The sequence below is a fragment of the Leptodactylus fuscus genome, chromosome 3 (genome assembly GCF_031893055.1).
Source record: "Leptodactylus fuscus isolate aLepFus1 chromosome 3, aLepFus1.hap2, whole genome shotgun sequence".
Lineage (NCBI taxonomy): Eukaryota > Metazoa > Chordata > Amphibia > Anura > Leptodactylidae > Leptodactylus > Leptodactylus fuscus.
The window spans coordinates 163,756,853-163,777,819 of record NC_134267.1 but is presented as its reverse complement, the minus strand read 5'-3'; the positions used below and the strand labels follow the sequence as shown (position 1 = coordinate 163,777,819).

Genomic DNA, 20,967 nt, shown 5'->3' with positions numbered 1-20,967 from the left:
TGTAATTTTTATATTCTGTGTCTCTAGTTGTTTGTAAGGCATATTTGTATTTGTTTTGAGACCAGGTTGTTTTGCATTCTTGGGTTCTTGTTTTTGGTTTTCATATATTATGAATATTAAGTTTCAGATATTAAGCTGTACTATTCATTTATGTAAACTTGTTTATAACTGGAGGTATACATTAACGGTGGTTTATTTTGTCTTTGATTCTCAATGTGACTAAAGTAACTCTGTAGGTAAAGCAGCTATCATCTTCAGGGAATGATATATGTTGAACGTATACGTACATTTACTGAAAGTTTTGACAGAATATTGGCTTTTTTATGCAATGATCTATGGAACAGAGCAAATGCAAAACTGAGATGAAAATCTTTATGCAGGTATGTACAAGTTCAACATCAACTGATCATAATGAACACGGAGTAGCTTCTTCTGGCTATATTTAAGGACGTATTTTATGTATAATAGCAAGGTGTGTAATACTTTTAGGGGTCATATACACTCTATTCAAAAGTAATCAGGATTATCATCATTGTGTATAAGACACAAAGTGTATTAAAAAGGCAAACACATGAAAACCTGTCACGTCAAATAAAGAAAAAGAAAATAACCAAATAAACTGAAAAACTATACAAAAAAACACCATCTCACCATCTGGGCTCGTAGATACATCTGAGCCTGGCTTGCACTAAGAGATGGAGATGTGCCTCCGAGTAACATTGTTTTCTGTGTAATACTGCTGCTTGTTGTACTGGATGCTTGTGATCGACTTACAATTTGCGTAGGAGGAGGTGAAGAAGATAGGTTAAGCTTGAGGGGAAAAACAAAAAGTAAAAAGGTATAAATCTATGATAACAATAACAGAGCAATATAGAATTGTGGTGGGAGTCATCAAGATTTATTTTGTGCCACTTTTGTGGCGTAACCACAATGTTAAATACCTCCATTGTAACAAATATATAATAATGTAATAAATAATTAACATTTTAAAGGGGTTATTACGTTTCCAATAATAATCTGCAAATACATCCACAGCAGTGTTTAATACTCCCTGTTGCCTTGTGCTTCCTTTTCTTAGCTTTATTTTACTTGGTGCTCCTTGTACGACTGCAGTGAATCTGGAGACAAACTACATTTCCCATTATTCATCTGTCTGCTCTCACTCTCTGTGTTTGCTGAAAAACTGAGATGGAAGAACCCCTTTAAAGGCAAGTGCGCCTCTATGGCCACTAAGCCCCTCCCCTTTTACTGCTACTGGGTGCGGCAGAAGAGTAAATATGACAGCACACGGCTCCACTATTACAGCGACGTACCTCCATGGGAGCCAGACTGAAAAATTCTGCAGGGAGAGGTTTTTTTTTATCCAATTCCTGTAGAGATCAGGCACAAGAACTGAAGCAACTTGCACAAGAACAAATCCAATTGAAAATATGGAGTCTGTTCTAGCATCAGTTTCCCACTGGCTTGGCATTATTATTTATAACCAGGGAGTAATATTTATGAGGAGGTATTATTTATAAAAAAGGTACTGTTTATATTGAGGTATCATTTATAAGTAGGTATTATTTATAAGGTGGTATTATTTAGCGGGGATCTATGGTGGCACTTTATGCATCTGGGGGAATTCTCAGCATCTATGGGGGCACTAGTTGGATCTATAGCTTCATTATTTGGATCCAGCAGGGCTCTATTTGAATCTGGGGGGGAACTACAGTATTTGGCTACAAGAGAACTGCACTATTTGGCTATCGGGGGTCACTATTTGGTTATAGGGAGCACTATTCAGCAATATGAGGCATTATTTAGCTCCAGAAAATAGAAACATTTTTCCCTCTAAAGGATTACTTTAGTTGACAGATACACCAAATCATAACACAGCCAATGCCTGTAAACAATAAAAAAATATATCCTTGGATGGACTATGTTTCAATCATTAAGTCACGTCCTTCTGTGTGTGCAAGCACCAAACTAGGACGATGCAACAAACTGACTAACAAATGGAGCAATGCACAAAATCATAAAATCTATATTTTTATTAGAAAACATAGATAAAAATAAAAGTAGGAAACAATGAAGGAGATCAATAGTACAAAAACAGGGGCGTCAGACACCACAGAGACAAAATAACAATGTTAGGGAAACCTCAAACAAATATAATAATTGGGGGTTGTCAGAGTGAAGCTGCAGACTCTGTGAGCTCTAATACTTATCCTGATTTGCATCCTGCTGAGACCTTTGTCGGTGGTCCTGTTGGCCATTGGTCTCCTTCCCTGGTCCTGCTGAGTGGGCGGACCCGTTCCTAGGCCTGACGGCTGGTTGATCAGGCTGTATATGTGAGGCGCCCACCGGTACTTGCTGCGACATGCTGACTTGTCTGGCTCAGAAGTGCCTCATGATTACCTGGACTACTGCAGCGTTTGTCCTTGCTCGTCACCCTGAGCCTTCTTTGCCCCCTCTATCCCAGGTCAGCGACAGGCAGTGCCACCATCTAGTTCAGGCAGTGTTTCAGACACTGGGGGTGCAGTGAGAGGTGACCATTTCAAGCAGCACCGCACGGGTGGCCATTTTGAAAGGAAGCTGCAGCTCCACATGGCACATATTTTTGCTCTGCAGCTGTTAAGGCTCATTTGCTATGCTGCCAGGGCCTCTACCACTTCCTATGGCATACACTAGCCACTTTACATCACTGCCACACTTTATTATCTGTATATTTAGACCTGATGATGTCTGAACTGAACCTCAGCCTTTTACTATCTGTGTTCCAAGTTGAGCTCCCTGCTAAACCCTTGTGTAGTTGTTACTTGCTTTCTCCTGGATCCTTCCGGTGTGCCCTCTGAGGATTACCACTCTGCTGTTTCGATTTCCTTTTATTATAACGTGATATGACTACATTCACCATGCTCTAGTGGGCTGCACTGATACAACCAGAGTTACCGCACTGCTAAGCCACCATCTTGCCTGTGACTCAGTAGCTGATGGCATGAGTCAGACAGATGAAAATTCCCTGGATGGTATGGAGTCTCTGAATACTCGTGTATAAGATAAGAAAATGTCAGCGATTGCGGACTGTCAGGCAGCTCTGACAGTCAAAATTAATCACCTCCAGTCTGATCTTCATCTTCTTCTCTTCACACTGTAGATTTTAGGTACAACTCATCCAGCTGTTACTTACAGAAGTACTCCAATGACTCCGCAATAGTAGGCTTCATCACTGATGACGATGATAGGGAATACAGAGACTTAAACCGGGACTTTGTAGAATGGTGCCAGCATAACCACCTCAGGATTAATGCTGGGAAGACCAAGGAGATGGTGGTGGACTTTAGTAAACTGATAATTACTCCAACCCCGGTGGAGATCCAAGGGACTTTCATTGAGATAGTCAAGACTTATAAGTACCTGGGTGTGCTCCTCAATAATAAACTAGACCGGGCTGATCACCTGGAGGCGCTGCACAGAAAGAGCCACAGCAGACTCTACCTGCTCTGGAGGCTGAGGGCCTTCGGAGTCCGGGGGACACTTCTTAGGGCCTTTTTCAACTCTGTGGTTGCTTCAGCCATCTTTTTCGGTGTAGCCTGCTGGGGGAGCAGTATATCAACCAGGGACAGAAATAGACTCGACTGGCTGATCAAAAGGGCCAGCTCTGTCCTGGGGAGCCCCCTGGACCCAGTACAGGTGGTGGGTGACAGAAGGATACTGTCTGTGGTGACCTCCATGCGGGAGAACAAATCCCACCCTATGTATGAGACCTTGATGGCACTTGGCAGCACTGTAAGTGACCGACTGCTTCACCCCAAGTGTGAGAAGGAGCGCTATCGCAAGTCCTTCCTTCCAACTGCGATCAGGCTGTATAATCTACATCAGACCAAGCGAAAATCACTCCACCCAGATAACTAAGTGACCCTGAAGTCTTCCTTCTTTCGTCTCTTACTTTACTGCTATGGACTCCTAGTATATCTTCTTTTTCTCAGTATATGCGTATGCGTGTCTACTTCTGTAATATATTACTGCTTATTATCCTGTATCTGTATTACTATGCTGCTATGACATACTGAAATTTTCCAATGTGGGACTATTAAAGGATTATGTTATCTTATCTTCAAGACTGCACCACTAGGGCTGGACTCTGCTTATTCTACGCTTTACTCCATCCGTACTTTGGAGCCCTTCAGGCGAGAGCAGAGAATGCTAAAAACTGTAATATGCACAATAATATCAGAATTTTGGGACCCCCTGATAGGGTGGAAGGGGACAAACCTGAAAACTTTGCTGAACATCTTATTAAAAACTTCCTCTCTATGATTGGAGGATTAATGCAGGCTCGTCGGGCCCTCTGGTTAGGAGTAGAGATGAGCGAACACTAAAATGTTCGAGGTTCGAAATTCGATTCGAACAGCCGCTCAATGTTCGTGTGTTCGAATGGGTTTCGAACCCCATTATAGTCTATGGGGAACAGATACTCGTTAAGGGGGAAACCCAAATCCGTGTCTGGAGGGTCACCAAGTCCACTATGACACCCCAGGAAATGATGCCAACACCTCTGGAATGACACTGGGACAGCAGGGGAAGCATGTCTGGGGGCATCTAACACACCAAAGACCCTCTATTACCCCAACATCACAGCCTAACAACTACACACTTTACACACTCAATACCACCTCTCTGACAGTAGGAAAACACCTTGAAACATGTGTATTTGGCACTTGCAGTGAGGAGAGCTTGTCACCAGCAGTGAATTTGGCCCTTGTAGTAAGTTGAGGTTGGCACCAACATTTGTTTTGAAAATCAGGGTGGATTGAGCCTCTAACCAGCAGAGTTTGGGCAAATTCATGGTGGAGGGAGCCTCTAAACACCCCAGTTTGGGCAAATTCATGGTGGAGGGAGCCTCTAAAAACCCCAGTTTGGACCAATTCATGGTGGAGGGAGCCTCTAAACACCCCAGTTTGGGCAAATTCATGGTGGAGGGAGCCTCTAAAAAACCCAGTTTGGACCAATTCATGGTGGAGGGAGCCTCTAACCAGCCCAGTTTGGGCAAATTCATGGTGGAGGGAGCCTCTAAAAAACCCAGTTTGGACCAATTCATGGTGGAGGGAGCCTCTAATCAGCCCAGTTTGGGCAAATTCATGGTGGAGGGAGCCTCTAAACAGCCCAGTTTGGGCAAATTCATGGTGGAGGGAGCCTCTAAACAGCCCAGTTTGGGCAAATTCATGGTGGAGGGAGCCTCTAACCAGCCCAGTTTGGACCAATTAATGGTGGAGGGAGCCTCTAACCAGCCCAGTTTGGGCAAATTCATGGTGGAGGGAGCCTCTAAACAGCCCAGTTTGGACCAATTCATGGTGGAGGGAGCCTCTAAAAAACCCAGTTTGGACCAATTCATGGTGGAGGGAGCCTCTAAACAGCCCAGTTTGGGCAAATTCATGGTGGAGGGAGCCTCTAACCAGCCCAGTTTGGACCAATTCATGGTGGAGGGAGCCTCTAACCAGCCCAGTTTGGGCAAATTCATGGTGGAGGGAGCCTCTAAACAGCCCAGTTTGGACCAATTCATGGTGGAGGGAGCCTCTAAAAACCCCAGTTTGGACCAATTCATGGTGGAGGGAGCCTCTAAACAGCCCAGTTTGGGCAAATTCATGGTGGAGGGAGCCTCTAACCAGCCCAGTTTGGACCAATTAATGGTGGAGGGAGCCTCTAAACAGCCAAGTTTTGGGAAATTCATGGTGGAGGGAGCCTCTAACCAGCCCAGTTTGGACCAATTCATGGTGGAGGGAGCCTCTAAACAGCCCAGTTTGGGCAAATTCATGGTGGAGGGAGCCTCTAAAAAACCCAGTTTGGACCAATTCATGGTGGAGGGAGCCTCTAACCAGCCCAGTTTGGACCAATTAATGGTGGAGGGAGCCTCTAAACAGCCAAGTTTGGACCAATTCATGGTGGAGGGAGCCTCTAAAAACCCCAGTTTGGACCAATTCATGGTGGAGGGAGCCTCTAACCAGCCCAGTTTGGGCAAATTCATGGTGGAGGGAGCCTCTAACCAGCCCAGTTTGGACCAATTAATGGTGGAGGGAGCCTCTAAACAGCCAAGTTTGGACCAATTCATGGTGGAGGGAGCCTCTAAAAGCCCCAGTTTGGACCAATTCATGGTGGAGGGAGCCTCTAACCAGCCCAGTTTGGGCACATTCATGGTGGAGGGAGCCTCTAACCAGCCCAGTTTGGACCAATTAATGGTGGAGGGAGCCGCTAAACAGCCCAGTTTGGACCAATTCATGGTGGAGGGAGCCTCTAAAAACCCCAGTTTGGACCAATTCATGGTGGAGGGAGCCTCTAAAAAACCCAGTTTGGACCAATTCATGGTGGAGGGAGCCTCTAACCAGCCCAGTTTGGACCAATTAATGGTGGAGGGAGCCTCTAAACAGCCCAGTTTGGACCAATTCATGGTGGAGGGAGCCTCTAAAAACCCCAGTTTGGACCAATTCATGGTGGAGGGAGCCTCTAACCAGCCCAGTTTGGGCAAATTCATGGTGGAGGGAGCCTCTAAACAGCCCAGTTTGGGCAAATTCATGGTGGAGGGAGCCTCTAACCAGCCCAGTTTGGACCAATTAATGGTGGAGGGAGCCGCTAAACAGCCCAGTTTGGACCAATTCATGGTGGAGGGAGCCTCTAAAAACCCCAGTTTGGACCAATTCATGGTGGAGGGAGCCTCTAAAAAACCCAGTTTGGACCAATTCATGGTGGAGGGAGCCTCTAACCAGCCCAGTTTGGACCAATTAATGGTGGAGGGAGCCTCTAAACAGCCAAGTTTGGACCAATTCATGGTGGAGGGAGCCTCTAAAAACCCCAGTTTGGACCAATTCATGGTGGAGGGAGCCTCTAACCAGCCCAGTTTGGGCAAATTCATGGTGGAGGGAGCCTCTAAACAGCCCAGTTTGGGCACATTCATGGTGGAGGGAGCCTCTAACCAGCCCAGTTTGGGCAAATTCATGGTGGAGGGAGCCTCTAACCAGCCCAGTTTGGACCAATTAATGGTGGAGGGAGCCTCTAACCAGCCCAGTTTGGGCAAATTCATGGTGGAGGGAGCCTCTAAACACCCCAGTTTGGACCAATTCATGGTGGAGGGAGCCTCTAAAAAACCCAGTTTGGACCAATTCATGGTGGAGGGAGCCTCTAAACAGCCCAGTTTGGGCAAATTCATGGTGGAGGGAGCCTCTAACCAGCCCAGTTTGGACCAATTCATGGTGGAGGGAGCCTCTAACCAGCCCAGTTTGGGCAAATTCATGGTGGAGGGAGCCTCTAAACAGCCCAGTTTGGACCAATTCATGGTGGAGGGAGCCTCTAAAAAACCCAGTTTGGACCAATTCATGGTGGAGGGAGCCTCTAAACAGCCCAGTTTGGGCAAATTCATGGTGGAGGGAGCCTCTAACCAGCCCAGTTTGGACCAATTAATGGTGGAGGGAGCCTCTAAACAGCCAAGTTTTGGGAAATTCATGGTGGAGGGAGCCTCTAACCAGCCCAGTTTGGACCAATTCATGGTGGAGGGAGCCTCTAAACAGCCCAGTTTGGGCAAATTCATGGTGGAGGGAGCCTCTAAAAAACCCAGTTTGGACCAATTCATGGTGGAGGGAGCCTCTAACCAGCCCAGTTTGGACCAATTAATGGTGGAGGGAGCCTCTAAACAGCCAAGTTTGGACCAATTCATGGTGGAGGGAGCCTCTAAAAACCCCAGTTTGGACCAATTCATGGTGGAGGGAGCCTCTAACCAGCCCAGTTTGGGCAAATTCATGGTGGAGGGAGCCTCTAACCAGCCCAGTTTGGACCAATTAATGGTGGAGGGAGCCTCTAAACAGCCAAGTTTGGACCAATTCATGGTGGAGGGAGCCTCTAAAAGCCCCAGTTTGGACCAATTCATGGTGGAGGGAGCCTCTAACCAGCCCAGTTTGGGCAAATTCATGGTGGAGGGAGCCTCTAAACAGCCCAGTTTGGGCACATTCATGGTGGAGGGAGCCTCTAACCAGCCCAGTTTGGACCAATTAATGGTGGAGGGAGCCGCTAAACAGCCCAGTTTGGACCAATTCATGGTGGAGGGAGCCTCTAAAAACCCCAGTTTGGACCAATTCATGGTGGAGGGAGCCTCTAAAAAACCCAGTTTGGACCAATTCATGGTGGAGGGAGCCTCTAACCAGCCCAGTTTGGACCAATTAATGGTGGAGGCAGCCTCTAAACAGCCAAGTTTGGACCAATTCATGGTGGAGGGAGCCTCTAAAAACCCCAGTTTGGACCAATTCATGGTGGAGGGAGCCTCTAACCAGCCCAGTTTGGGCAAATTCATGGTGGAGGGAGCCTCTAAACAGCCCAGTTTGGGCACATTCATGGTGGAGGGAGCCTCTAAACAGCCCAGTTTGGGCAAATTCATGGTGGAGGGAGCCTCTAACCAGCCCAGTTTGGGCAAATTCATGGTGGAGGGAGCCTCTAAACACCCCAGTTTGGACCAATTCATGGTGGAGGGAGCCTCTAAAAAACCCAGTTTGGACCAATTCATGGTGGAGGGAGCCTCTAAACAGCCCAGTTTGGGCAAATTCATGGTGGAGGGAGCCTCTAACCAGCCCAGTTTGGACCAATTCATGGTGGAGGGAGCCTCTAACCAGCCCAGTTTGGGCAAATTCATGGTGGAGGGAGCCTCTAAACAGCCCAGTTTGGACCAATTCATGGTGGAGGGAGCCTCTAAAAAACCCAGTTTGGACCAATTCATGGTGGAGGGAGCCTCTAAACAGCCCAGTTTGGGCAAATTCATGGTGGAGGGAGCCTCTAACCAGCCCAGTTTGGACCAATTAATGGTGGAGGGAGCCTCTAAACAGCCAAGTTTTGGGAAATTCATGGTGGAGGGAGCCTCTAACCAGCCCAGTTTGGACCAATTCATGGTGGAGGGAGCCTCTAAACAGCCCAGTTTGGGCAAATTCATGGTGGAGGGAGCCTCTAAAAAACCCAGTTTGGACCAATTCATGGTGGAGGGAGCCTCTAACCAGCCCAGTTTGGACCAATTAATGGTGGAGGGAGCCTCTAAACAGCCAAGTTTGGACCAATTAATGGTGGAGGGAGCCTCTAACCAGCCCAGTTTGGGCAAATTCATGGTGGAGGGAGCCTCTAAACACCCCAGTTTGGACCAATTCATGGTGGAGGGAGCCTCTAAAAAACCCAGTTTGGACCAATTCATGGTGGAGGGAGCCTCTAAACAGCCCAGTTTGGGCAAATTCATGGTGGAGGGAGCCTCTAACCAGCCCAGTTTGGACCAATTCATGGTGGAGGGAGCCTCTAAACAGCCAAGTTTGGACCAATTCATGGTGGAGGGAGCCTCTAAACAGCCCAGTTTGGACCAATTCATGGTGGAGGGAGCCTCTAAAAAACCGAGTTTGGACCAATTCATGGTGGAGGGAGCCTCTAAACAGCCCAGTTTGGGCAAATTCATGGTGGAGGGAGCCTCTAACCAGCCCAGTTTGGACCAATTAATGGTGGAGGGAGCCTCTAAACAGCCAAGTTTTGGGAAATTCATGGTGGAGGGAGCCTCTAACCAGCCCAGTTTGGACCAATTCATGGTGGAGGGAGCCTCTAAACAGCCCAGTTTGGGCAAATTCATGGTGGAGGGAGCCTCTAAAAAACCCAGTTTGGACCAATTCATGGTGGAGGGAGCCTCTAACCAGCCCAGTTTGGGCAGTTTGGACCAATTCATGGTGGAGGGAGCCTCTAACCAGCCCAGTTTGGACCAATTCATGGTGGAGGGAGCCTCTAAACAGCCCAGTTTGGGCACATTCATGGTGGAGGGAGCCTCTAACCAGCCCAGTTTGGACCAATTAATGGTGGAGGGAGCCGCTAAACAGCCCAGTTTGGACCAATTCATGGTGGAGGGAGCCTCTAAAAACCCCAGTTTGGACCAATTCATGGTGGAGGGAGCCTCTAAAAAACCCAGTTTGGACCAATTCATGGTGGAGGGAGCCTCTAACCAGCCCAGTTTGGACCAATTAATGGTGGAGGGAGCCTCTAAACAGCCAAGTTTGGACCAATTCATGGTGGAGGGAGCCTCTAAAAACCCCAGTTTGGACCAATTCATGGTGGAGGGAGCCTCTAACCAGCCCAGTTTGGGCAAATTCATGGTGGAGGGAGCCTCTAAACAGCCCAGTTTGGGCAAATTCATGGTGGAGGGAGCCTCTAACCAGCCCAGTTTGGACCAATTAATGGTGGAGGGAGCCGCTAAACAGCCCAGTTTGGACCAATTCATGGTGGAGGGAGCCTCTAAAAACCCCAGTTTGGACCAATTCATGGTGGAGGGAGCCTCTAAAAAACCCAGTTTGGACCAATTCATGGTGGAGGGAGCCTCTAACCAGCCCAGTTTGGACCAATTAATGGTGGAGGGAGCCTCTAAACAGCCAAGTTTGGACCAATTCATGGTGGAGGGAGCCTCTAAAAACCCCAGTTTGGACCAATTCATGGTGGAGGGAGCCTCTAACCAGCCCAGTTTGGGCAAATTCATGGTGGAGGGAGCCTCTAAACAGCCCAGTTTGGGCACATTCATGGTGGAGGGAGCCTCTAACCAGCCCAGTTTGGACCAATTAATGGTGGAGGGAGCCGCTAAACAGCCCAGTTTGGACCAATTCATGGTGGAGGGAGCCTCTAAAAACCCCAGTTTGGACCAATTCATGGTGGAGGGAGCCTCTAAAAAACCCAGTTTGGACCAATTCATGGTGGAGGGAGCCTCTAACCAGCCCAGTTTGGACCAATTAATGGTGGAGGGAGCCTCTAAACAGCCAAGTTTGGACCAATTCATGGTGGAGGGAGCCTCTAAAAACCCCAGTTTGGACCAATTCATGGTGGAGGGAGCCTCTAACCAGCCCAGTTTGGGCAAATTCATGGTGGAGGGAGCCTCTAAACAGCCCAGTTTGGGCACATTCATGGTGGAGGGAGCCTCTAACCAGCCCAGTTTGGGCAAATTCATGGTGGAGGGAGCCTCTAACCAGCCCAGTTTGGACCAATTAATGGTGGAGGGAGCCTCTAACCAGCCCAGTTTGGGCAAATTCATGGTGGAGGGAGCCTCTAAACACCCCAGTTTGGACCAATTCATGGTGGAGGGAGCCTCTAAAAAACCCAGTTTGGACCAATTCATGGTGGAGGGAGCCTCTAAACAGCCCAGTTTGGGCAAATTCATGGTGGAGGGAGCCTCTAACCAGCCCAGTTTGGACCAATTCATGGTGGAGGGAGCCTCTAACCAGCCCAGTTTGGGCAAATTCATGGTGGAGGGAGCCTCTAAACAGCCCAGTTTGGACCAATTCATGGTGGAGGGAGCCTCTAAAAAACCCAGTTTGGACCAATTCATGGTGGAGGGAGCCTCTAAACAGCCCAGTTTGGGCAAATTCATGGTGGAGGGAGCCTCTAACCAGCCCAGTTTGGACCAATTAATGGTGGAGGGAGCCTCTAAACAGCCAAGTTTTGGGAAATTCATGGTGGAGGGAGCCTCTAACCAGCCCAGTTTGGACCAATTCATGGTGGAGGGAGCCTCTAAACAGCCCAGTTTGGGCAAATTCATGGTGGAGGGAGCCTCTAAAAAACCCAGTTTGGACCAATTCATGGTGGAGGGAGCCTCTAACCAGCCCAGTTTGGACCAATTAATGGTGGAGGGAGCCTCTAAACAGCCAAGTTTGGACCAATTCATGGTGGAGGGAGCCTCTAAAAACCCCAGTTTGGACCAATTCATGGTGGAGGGAGCCTCTAACCAGCCCAGTTTGGGCAAATTCATGGTGGAGGGAGCCTCTAACCAGCCCAGTTTGGACCAATTAATGGTGGAGGGAGCCTCTAAACAGCCAAGTTTGGACCAATTCATGGTGGAGGGAGCCTCTAAAAGCCCCAGTTTGGACCAATTCATGGTGGAGGGAGCCTCTAACCAGCCCAGTTTGGGCAAATTCATGGTGGAGGGAGCCTCTAAACAGCCCAGTTTGGGCACATTCATGGTGGAGGGAGCCTCTAACCAGCCCAGTTTGGACCAATTAATGGTGGAGGGAGCCGCTAAACAGCCCAGTTTGGACCAATTCATGGTGGAGGGAGCCTCTAAAAACCCCAGTTTGGACCAATTCATGGTGGAGGGAGCCTCTAAAAAACCCAGTTTGGACCAATTCATGGTGGAGGGAGCCTCTAACCAGCCCAGTTTGGACCAATTAATGGTGGAGGCAGCCTCTAAACAGCCAAGTTTGGACCAATTCATGGTGGAGGGAGCCTCTAAAAACCCCAGTTTGGACCAATTCATGGTGGAGGGAGCCTCTAACCAGCCCAGTTTGGGCAAATTCATGGTGGAGGGAGCCTCTAAACAGCCCAGTTTGGGCACATTCATGGTGGAGGGAGCCTCTAAACAGCCCAGTTTGGGCAAATTCATGGTGGAGGGAGCCTCTAACCAGCCCAGTTTGGGCAAATTCATGGTGGAGGGAGCCTCTAAACACCCCAGTTTGGACCAATTCATGGTGGAGGGAGCCTCTAAAAAACCCAGTTTGGACCAATTCATGGTGGAGGGAGCCTCTAAACAGCCCAGTTTGGGCAAATTCATGGTGGAGGGAGCCTCTAACCAGCCCAGTTTGGACCAATTCATGGTGGAGGGAGCCTCTAACCAGCCCAGTTTGGGCAAATTCATGGTGGAGGGAGCCTCTAAACAGCCCAGTTTGGACCAATTCATGGTGGAGGGAGCCTCTAAAAAACCCAGTTTGGACCAATTCATGGTGGAGGGAGCCTCTAAACAGCCCAGTTTGGGCAAATTCATGGTGGAGGGAGCCTCTAACCAGCCCAGTTTGGACCAATTAATGGTGGAGGGAGCCTCTAAACAGCCAAGTTTTGGGAAATTCATGGTGGAGGGAGCCTCTAACCAGCCCAGTTTGGACCAATTCATGGTGGAGGGAGCCTCTAAACAGCCCAGTTTGGGCAAATTCATGGTGGAGGGAGCCTCTAAAAAACCCAGTTTGGACCAATTCATGGTGGAGGGAGCCTCTAACCAGCCCAGTTTGGACCAATTAATGGTGGAGGGAGCCTCTAAACAGCCAAGTTTGGACCAATTAATGGTGGAGGGAGCCTCTAACCAGCCCAGTTTGGGCAAATTCATGGTGGAGGGAGCCTCTAAACACCCCAGTTTGGACCAATTCATGGTGGAGGGAGCCTCTAAAAAACCCAGTTTGGACCAATTCATGGTGGAGGGAGCCTCTAAACAGCCCAGTTTGGGCAAATTCATGGTGGAGGGAGCCTCTAACCAGCCCAGTTTGGACCAATTCATGGTGGAGGGAGCCTCTAAACAGCCAAGTTTGGACCAATTCATGGTGGAGGGAGCCTCTAAACAGCCCAGTTTGGACCAATTCATGGTGGAGGGAGCCTCTAAAAAACCGAGTTTGGACCAATTCATGGTGGAGGGAGCCTCTAAACAGCCCAGTTTGGGCAAATTCATGGTGGAGGGAGCCTCTAACCAGCCCAGTTTGGACCAATTAATGGTGGAGGGAGCCTCTAAACAGCCAAGTTTTGGGAAATTCATGGTGGAGGGAGCCTCTAACCAGCCCAGTTTGGACCAATTCATGGTGGAGGGAGCCTCTAAACAGCCCAGTTTGGGCAAATTCATGGTGGAGGGAGCCTCTAAAAAACCCAGTTTGGACCAATTCATGGTGGAGGGAGCCTCTAACCAGCCCAGTTTGGGCAGTTTGGACCAATTCATGGTGGAGGGAGCCTCTAACCAGCCCAGTTTGGACCAATTCATGGTGGAGGGAGCCTCTAAACAGCCCAGTTTGGGCACATTCATGGTGGAGGGAGCCTCTAACCAGCCCAGTTTGGACCAATTAATGGTGGAGGGAGCCGCTAAACAGCCCAGTTTGGACCAATTCATGGTGGAGGGAGCCTCTAAAAACCCCAGTTTGGACCAATTCATGGTGGAGGGAGCCTCTAAAAAACCCAGTTTGGACCAATTCATGGTGGAGGGAGCCTCTAACCAGCCCAGTTTGGACCAATTAATGGTGGAGGGAGCCTCTAAACAGCCAAGTTTGGACCAATTCATGGTGGAGGGAGCCTCTAAAAACCCCAGTTTGGACCAATTCATGGTGGAGGGAGCCTCTAACCAGCCCAGTTTGGGCAAATTCATGGTGGAGGGAGCCTCTAAACAGCCCAGTTTGGGCAAATTCATGGTGGAGGGAGCCTCTAACCAGCCCAGTTTGGACCAATTAATGGTGGAGGGAGCCGCTAAACAGCCCAGTTTGGACCAATTCATGGTGGAGGGAGCCTCTAAAAACCCCAGTTTGGACCAATTCATGGTGGAGGGAGCCTCTAAAAAACCCAGTTTGGACCAATTCATGGTGGAGGGAGCCTCTAACCAGCCCAGTTTGGACCAATTAATGGTGGAGGGAGCCTCTAAACAGCCAAGTTTGGACCAATTCATGGTGGAGGGAGCCTCTAAAAACCCCAGTTTGGACCAATTCATGGTGGAGGGAGCCTCTAACCAGCCCAGTTTGGGCAAATTCATGGTGGAGGGAGCCTCTAAACAGCCCAGTTTGGGCACATTCATGGTGGAGGGAGCCTCTAACCAGCCCAGTTTGGACCAATTAATGGTGGAGGGAGCCGCTAAACAGCCCAGTTTGGACCAATTCATGGTGGAGGGAGCCTCTAAAAACCCCAGTTTGGACCAATTCATGGTGGAGGGAGCCTCTAAAAAACCCAGTTTGGACCAATTCATGGTGGAGGGAGCCTCTAACCAGCCCAGTTTGGACCAATTAATGGTGGAGGGAGCCTCTAAACAGCCAAGTTTGGACCAATTCATGGTGGAGGGAGCCTCTAAAAACCCCAGTTTGGACCAATTCATGGTGGAGGGAGCCTCTCACCAGCCCAGTTTGGGCAAATTCATGGTGGAGGGAGCCTCTAAACAGCCCAGTTTGGGCAAATTCATGGTGGAGGGAGCCTCTAACCAGCCCAGTTTGGACCAATTAATGGTGGAGGGAGCCGCTAAACAGCCCAGTTTGGACCAATTCATGGTGGAGGGAGCCTCTAAAAACCCCAGTTTGGACCAATTCATGGTGGAGGGAGCCTCTAAAAAACCCAGTTTGGACCAATTCATGGTGGAGGGAGCCTCTAACCAGCCCAGTTTGGACCAATTAATGGTGGAGGGAGCCTCTAAACAGCCAAGTTTGGACCAATTCATGGTGGAGGGAGCCTCTAAAAACCCCAGTTTGGACCAATTCATGGTGGAGGGAGCCTCTAACCAGCCCAGTTTGGGCAAATTCATGGTGGAGGGAGCCTCTAAACAGCCCAGTTTGGGCAAATTCATGGTGGAGGGAGCCTCTAACCAGCCCAGTTTGGACCAATTAATGGTGGAGGGACCCGCTAAACAGCCCAGTTTGGACCAATTCATGGTGGAGGGAGCCTCTAAAAACCCCAGTTTGGACCAATTCATGGTGGAGGGAGCCTCTAAACAGCCCAGTTTGGGCAAATTCATGGTGGAGGGAGCCTCTAACCAGCAGAGTTGGTGGAAATCAGGGTGGAGGGAGCCTCTAACCAGCAGAGTTGGGGGAAATCAGGGTGGAGGGAGCCTAGTATTAGCAGAATTGTGCAACGCTTATGGTGGATGAGTATGAGGATGCGGAGGAATTGGAGAGGTTGAGTACAGACATGGAGTTTCATGTTGGGGTGCTTTACACAGGTGGGCACAAAAATGACGGCTCTACCCAGTGGTGGTTCATTTTTATCAAAGTGAGCCGGTCGGCACTCTCAGCTGACAGACGGGTGCGCTTGTCAGTGATGATGCCACCGGCTGCACTGAACACCCTCTCAGATAGGACGCTGGCGGCAGGACAGGACAGCACCTCCAAGGCATATAGGGCAAGTTCAAGCCACAGGTCCAACTTCGACACCCAATACGTGTAGGGCGCAGAGGGGTCGGAGAGGACAGGGCTGTGGTCGGAAAGGTATTCCCGCAACATGCGCCTATACTTCTCACGCCTGGTGACACTAGGACCCTCCGTGGCGGCACTTTGGCGAGGGGGTGCCATCAAGGTGTCCCAGACCTTAGACAGTGTGCCCCTCGTTTGTGTGGACCGGTGAGAACTTGGTTGCCTACTGGAGGAACTGCCCTCCCTGCCGCCAACGTCACATGCTGGAAACATCTCCATCATATTCTGCACCAATTGCCTGTGGCAAGCATTGATGCGATTGGCCCTCCCCTCTACCGGAATAAAAGACGAGATGTTGTTTTTATACCGGGGGTCAAGGATAGCAAAGATCCAGTACTGGTTGTCCTCCATGATTTTGACAATACGCTTGTCGGTTGTAAAGCACCCCAACATGAACTCAGCCATGTCTGCCACAGTGTTAGTTGGCATGACTCCTCTGGCCCCACCGGAAAGTTCAATCTCCATTTCCTCCTCATCCTCCATGTCTACCCATCCGCGCTGCAACAATGGGACGATTCGAAGTTGCTCGGAAGCCTCCTGTATCACCATCACATCATCGGACAACTCTTCTTCCTCCTCCTCCTCCTCCTCCTCCTCCATTAAACGCAGTGAAGCGGACAGATGTGTGGACCTACTCTCCAGCTGTGACGGATCGGATGCTATCCCTAACTCCTCTGTGTGATCTGAGTTATCCCTGATGTCAATCAGGGATTCTCTCAGAACACACAAGAGCGGGATTGTAAGGCTCACCATCGCATCCTCAGAGCTCACCCTCCTTGTGGACTCCTCAAAGACCCGTAGGATGTCACAAAGGTCTCTCATCCATGGCCACTCATGGATGTGAAACTGAGGCAGCTGACTTTGTGGCACCCTAGGGTTTTGTAGCTGGTATTCCATCAAAGGTCTCTGCTGCTCAACCACTCTATTCAACATCTGAAACGTTGAGTTCCAGCGTGTGGGGACGTCGCACAAAAGCCGGTGTTGTGGCACATGCAGGCGTTGCTGGAGAGATTTTAAGCTAGCAGCGGCTACTGTCGACTTGCGAAAGTGGGCGCACATGCGCCGCACTTTCACCAGTAGCTCTGGAACATTGGGGTAGCTCTTTAGGAAACGTTGCACCACTAGGTTGAAGACGTGGGCCAGGCATGGAACATGTTGGAGTCCGGCAAGCTCCAGAGCTGCTACCAGGTTCCGGCCGTTATCACAAACGACCATGCCTGGGCCCAGGTGCAGCGGCTCAAACCATATTGCCGTCTCATCGAGGAGGGCATCCCTCACCTCGGAGGCAGTGTGCTGTCTGTCCCCCAAGCTGATCAGCTTCAGCACAGCCTGCTGACGTCTACCAACGCCAGTGCTGCAACGTTTCCAACTCGTAGCTGGGGTCAATCTAACAGCGGAGGAGGAGGCGGTGGCGGAGGAGGAGGCGGTGGCGGAGGAGGAGGCGGTAGAGGAGGAGGAGGAGGGGGGTGTTCTTCTCATGTCCCTGCCAGGAATGTTAGGCGGGGAGACGAGGTACACCGGGCCAGTTTGGGAAGCAGTCCCAGCCTCAACTACATTCACCCAGTGTGCCGTCAGTGAAATGTAGCGTCCCTGTCCGCATGCACTTGTCCACGCGTCGGTGGTGAAGTGGACCTTTGTGCAAAGCGCGGAACTAAGGGCCCGCCTGATGTTGAGTGACACGTGCTGGTGCAAGGCGGGGACGGCACACCGGGAGAAGTAGTGACGGCTAGGGACGGCATAGCGAGGTGCCGCAGTTGCCATCAGGTCCAGGAAGGCGGGAGTTTCAACAAGCCGGAATGCCAACATCTCCTGGGCCAGCAGTTTAGCGATGTTGGCGTTCAAGGCTTGCGCGTGTGGGTGGTTAGCAGTGTATTTCTGCCGCCGCTCCAATGTCTGAGAGATGGTGGGTTGTTGTAAAGAAACGCCTGATGGTGCCTTTGATGGTGCAGGAGAAGGAGATAAGACAGGACCAGGGGAGGATGAGGTAGAAGTCAACAAAGTGGCGGAGGCAGATGAAGTGGTGTCCTGGCTCGTCCTCTGGAGTGCATCGCCAGCACAGTCAGCAGTGGCAGTGGCAGAGGCAGAGGCAGTGGCAGAGGCAGTGGCAGTGGCGTGAACGGCAGGCGGCCTTTGTCCTGCCGTTGCTGCCTGCCACTGATTCCAGTGCTTGGATTCCAAATGACGGCGCATTGAAGTGGTGGACAGGTTGCTCTTCTCAGAGCCCCTAATCAATTTCGAGAGGCAAATTGTGCAGACAACACTATATCTGTCCTCGGCGCATTCCTTGAAAAAACTCCACACCTTCGAGAAACGTGCCCTCGAGGTGGGAGTTTTTCGGGGCTGGGTACGAACTGGAACATCTTGGGAGATTCCGGGTGTGGCCTGGCTTCGCCTAAGCTGCTGACCTCTGCCTCTAGCTACCCTTTTTGGTGCTGCACCTGCCTCAACATCCACACTACTTTCCCCGCTTGACATCCCCCCTGTCCAGGTCGGGTCAGTGTCCTCATCATCCACCACTTCCTCTTCCAACTCCTGTCTCATCTCCTCCTCCCGCACAATGCGCCGGTCAACTGGATGCCCTGACGGCAACTGCGTCACATCATCGTCGATGAGGGTGGGTTGCTGGTCATCCACCACCAAATCGAACGGAGATGGAGGAGACTCTAGTGTTTGAGCATCTGGACACAGATGCTCCTCTGTTAGGTTCGTGGAATCGTGACGTGGAGAGGCAGGTTGAGGGACAATGAAAGGAGCGGAGAACAGCTCTGGGGAGCAGGGACAGTTTGGGTTATTGTTCTGTAAAGCTTCGGAATTTTGGGAGGAAGGAAGACAAGACTGTTGGGTAATAGGAGGAGAGGAGGCAGAGTCTGACTGGCTGCTGGACAATGTGCTGTAAGCGTTCTCTGACAGCCATTGCAAGACCTGTTCCTGGTTCTCGGGCCTACTAAGGTTTGTACCCTGCAGTTTAGTTAATGTGGCAAGCAACCCTGGCACTGTGGAGTGGCGCAATGCTTGCTGCCCCACAGGAGTAGGCACGGGACGCCCTGTGGCTTCACTGCTACCTTGCTCCCCAGAACCATTCCCCCGACCTCGCCCACGGCCTCGTCCACGTCCCTTTCCGGGAGCCTTGCGCATTTTGAATTCCTAGTTAGAAATTGGCACTGTATACCAGTAGTAAAAATTGTGGGTGCACGTAACCCCAATATATTCTTTGAATTACCAGTCAGAAACTGGCACTATATGGCAGTAGCAAGAAATGAGGGTATTTGTATTCCCAATATATTCTTTGAATTCCCAGTCAGACAATGGCACTGTATACCAGTAGTAAAAATTGTGGGTGCACGTAACCCCAATATATTCTTTGAATTCCCAGTCAGACACTGGCACTATATGGCAGTAGCAAGAAATGAGGGTATTTGTATTCCCAATATATTCTTTGAATTCCCAGTCAGACAATGGCACTGTATACCAGTAGTAAAAATTGTGGGTGCACGTAACCCCAATATATTCTTTGAATTCCCAGTCAGACACTGGCACTATATGGCAGTAGCAAGAAATGAGGGTATTTGTATTCCCAATATATTCTTTGAATTCCCAGTCAGACAATGGCACTGTATACCAGTAGTAAAAATTGTGGGTGCACGTAACCCCAATATATTCTTTGAATTACCAGTCAGAAACTGGCACTATATGGCAGTAGCAAGAAATGAGGGTATTTGTATTCCCAATATATTCTTTGAATTCCCAGTCAGACAATGGCACTGTATACCAGTAGTAAAAATTGTGGGTGCACGTAACCCCAATATATTCTTTGAATTACCAGTCAGAAACTGGCACTATATGGCAGTAGCAAGAAATGAGGGTATTTGTATTCCCAATATATTCTTTGAATTCCCAGTCAGACAATGGCACTGTATACCAGTAGTAAAAATTGTGGGTGCACGTAACCCCAATATATTCTTTGAATTACCAGTCAGAAACTGGCACTATATGGCAATAGCAAGAAATGAGGGTATTTGTATTCCCAATATATTCTTTGAATTCCCAGTCAGACAATGGCACTGTATACCAGTAGTAAAAATTGTGGGTGCACGTAACCCCAATATATTCTTTGAATTACCAGTCAGAAACTGGCACTATATGGCAGTAGCAAGAAATGAGGGTATTTGTATTCCCAATATATTCTTTGAATTCCCAGTCAGACAATGGCACTGTATACCAGTAGTAAAAATTGTGGGTGCACGTAACCCCAATATATTCTTTGAATTACCAGTCAGAAACTGGCACTATATGGCAGTAGCAAGAAATGAGGGTATTTGTATTCCCAATATATTCTTTGAATTCCCAGTCAGACAATGGCACTGTATACCAGTAGTAAAAATTGTGGGTGCACGTAACCCCAATATATTCTTTGAATTACCAGTCAGAAACTGGCACTATATGGCAGTAGCAAGAAATGAGGGTATTTGTATTCCCAATATATTCTTTGAATTCCCAGTCAGACAATGGCACTGTATACCAGTAGTAAAAATTGTGGGTGCACGTAACCCCAATATATTCTTTGAATTCCCAGTCAGACACTGGCACTATATGGCAGTAGCAAGAAATGAGGGTATTTGTATTCCCAATATATTCTTTGAATTCCCAGTCAGACAATGGCACTGTATACCAGTAGTAAAAATTGTGGGTGCACGTAACCCCAATATATTCTTTGAATTACCAGTCAGAAACTGGCACTATATGGCAGTAGCAAGAAATGAGGGTATTTGTATTCCCAATATATTCTTTGAATTCCCAGTCAGACAATGGCACTGTATACCAGTAGTAAAAATTGTGGGTGCACGTAACCCCAATATATTCTTTGAATTCCCAGTCAGACAATGGCACTGTATACCAGTAGTAAAAATTGTGGGTGCACGTAACCCCAATATATTCTTTGAATTACCAGTCAGAAACTGGCACTATATGGCAGTAGCAAGAAATGAGGGTATTTGTATTCCCAATATATTCTTTGAATTCCCAGTCAGACAATGGCACT

At 49.1% G+C, this 20,967-nt stretch overlaps 1 protein-coding gene across 6 annotated transcripts in view; it reads right to left on the bottom strand.

Annotated features, from left to right (window-relative positions):
• The window catches only part of PHC3 (polyhomeotic homolog 3), a 77,440-nt gene that overhangs the window by 36,500 nt on the left and 19,973 nt on the right, over positions 1–20,967 (bottom strand). For 4 of the 6 annotated variants that reach the window (XR_012715337.1, XM_075268698.1, XM_075268699.1 and 1 more), the window contains exon 5: positions 652–810. The exons of 1 other annotated variant lie outside the window; for it this stretch is intronic. Coding sequence is in view for 4 of the 5 variants with exons in the window: in XM_075268698.1 (XP_075124799.1) it covers positions 652–810 (159 nt within the window). In the remaining variant the exon portion in view is untranslated. The remainder of the gene's footprint in view (positions 1–651; positions 811–20,967) is intronic. One more of the 6 variants, XM_075268701.1, reaches the window with a different exon arrangement.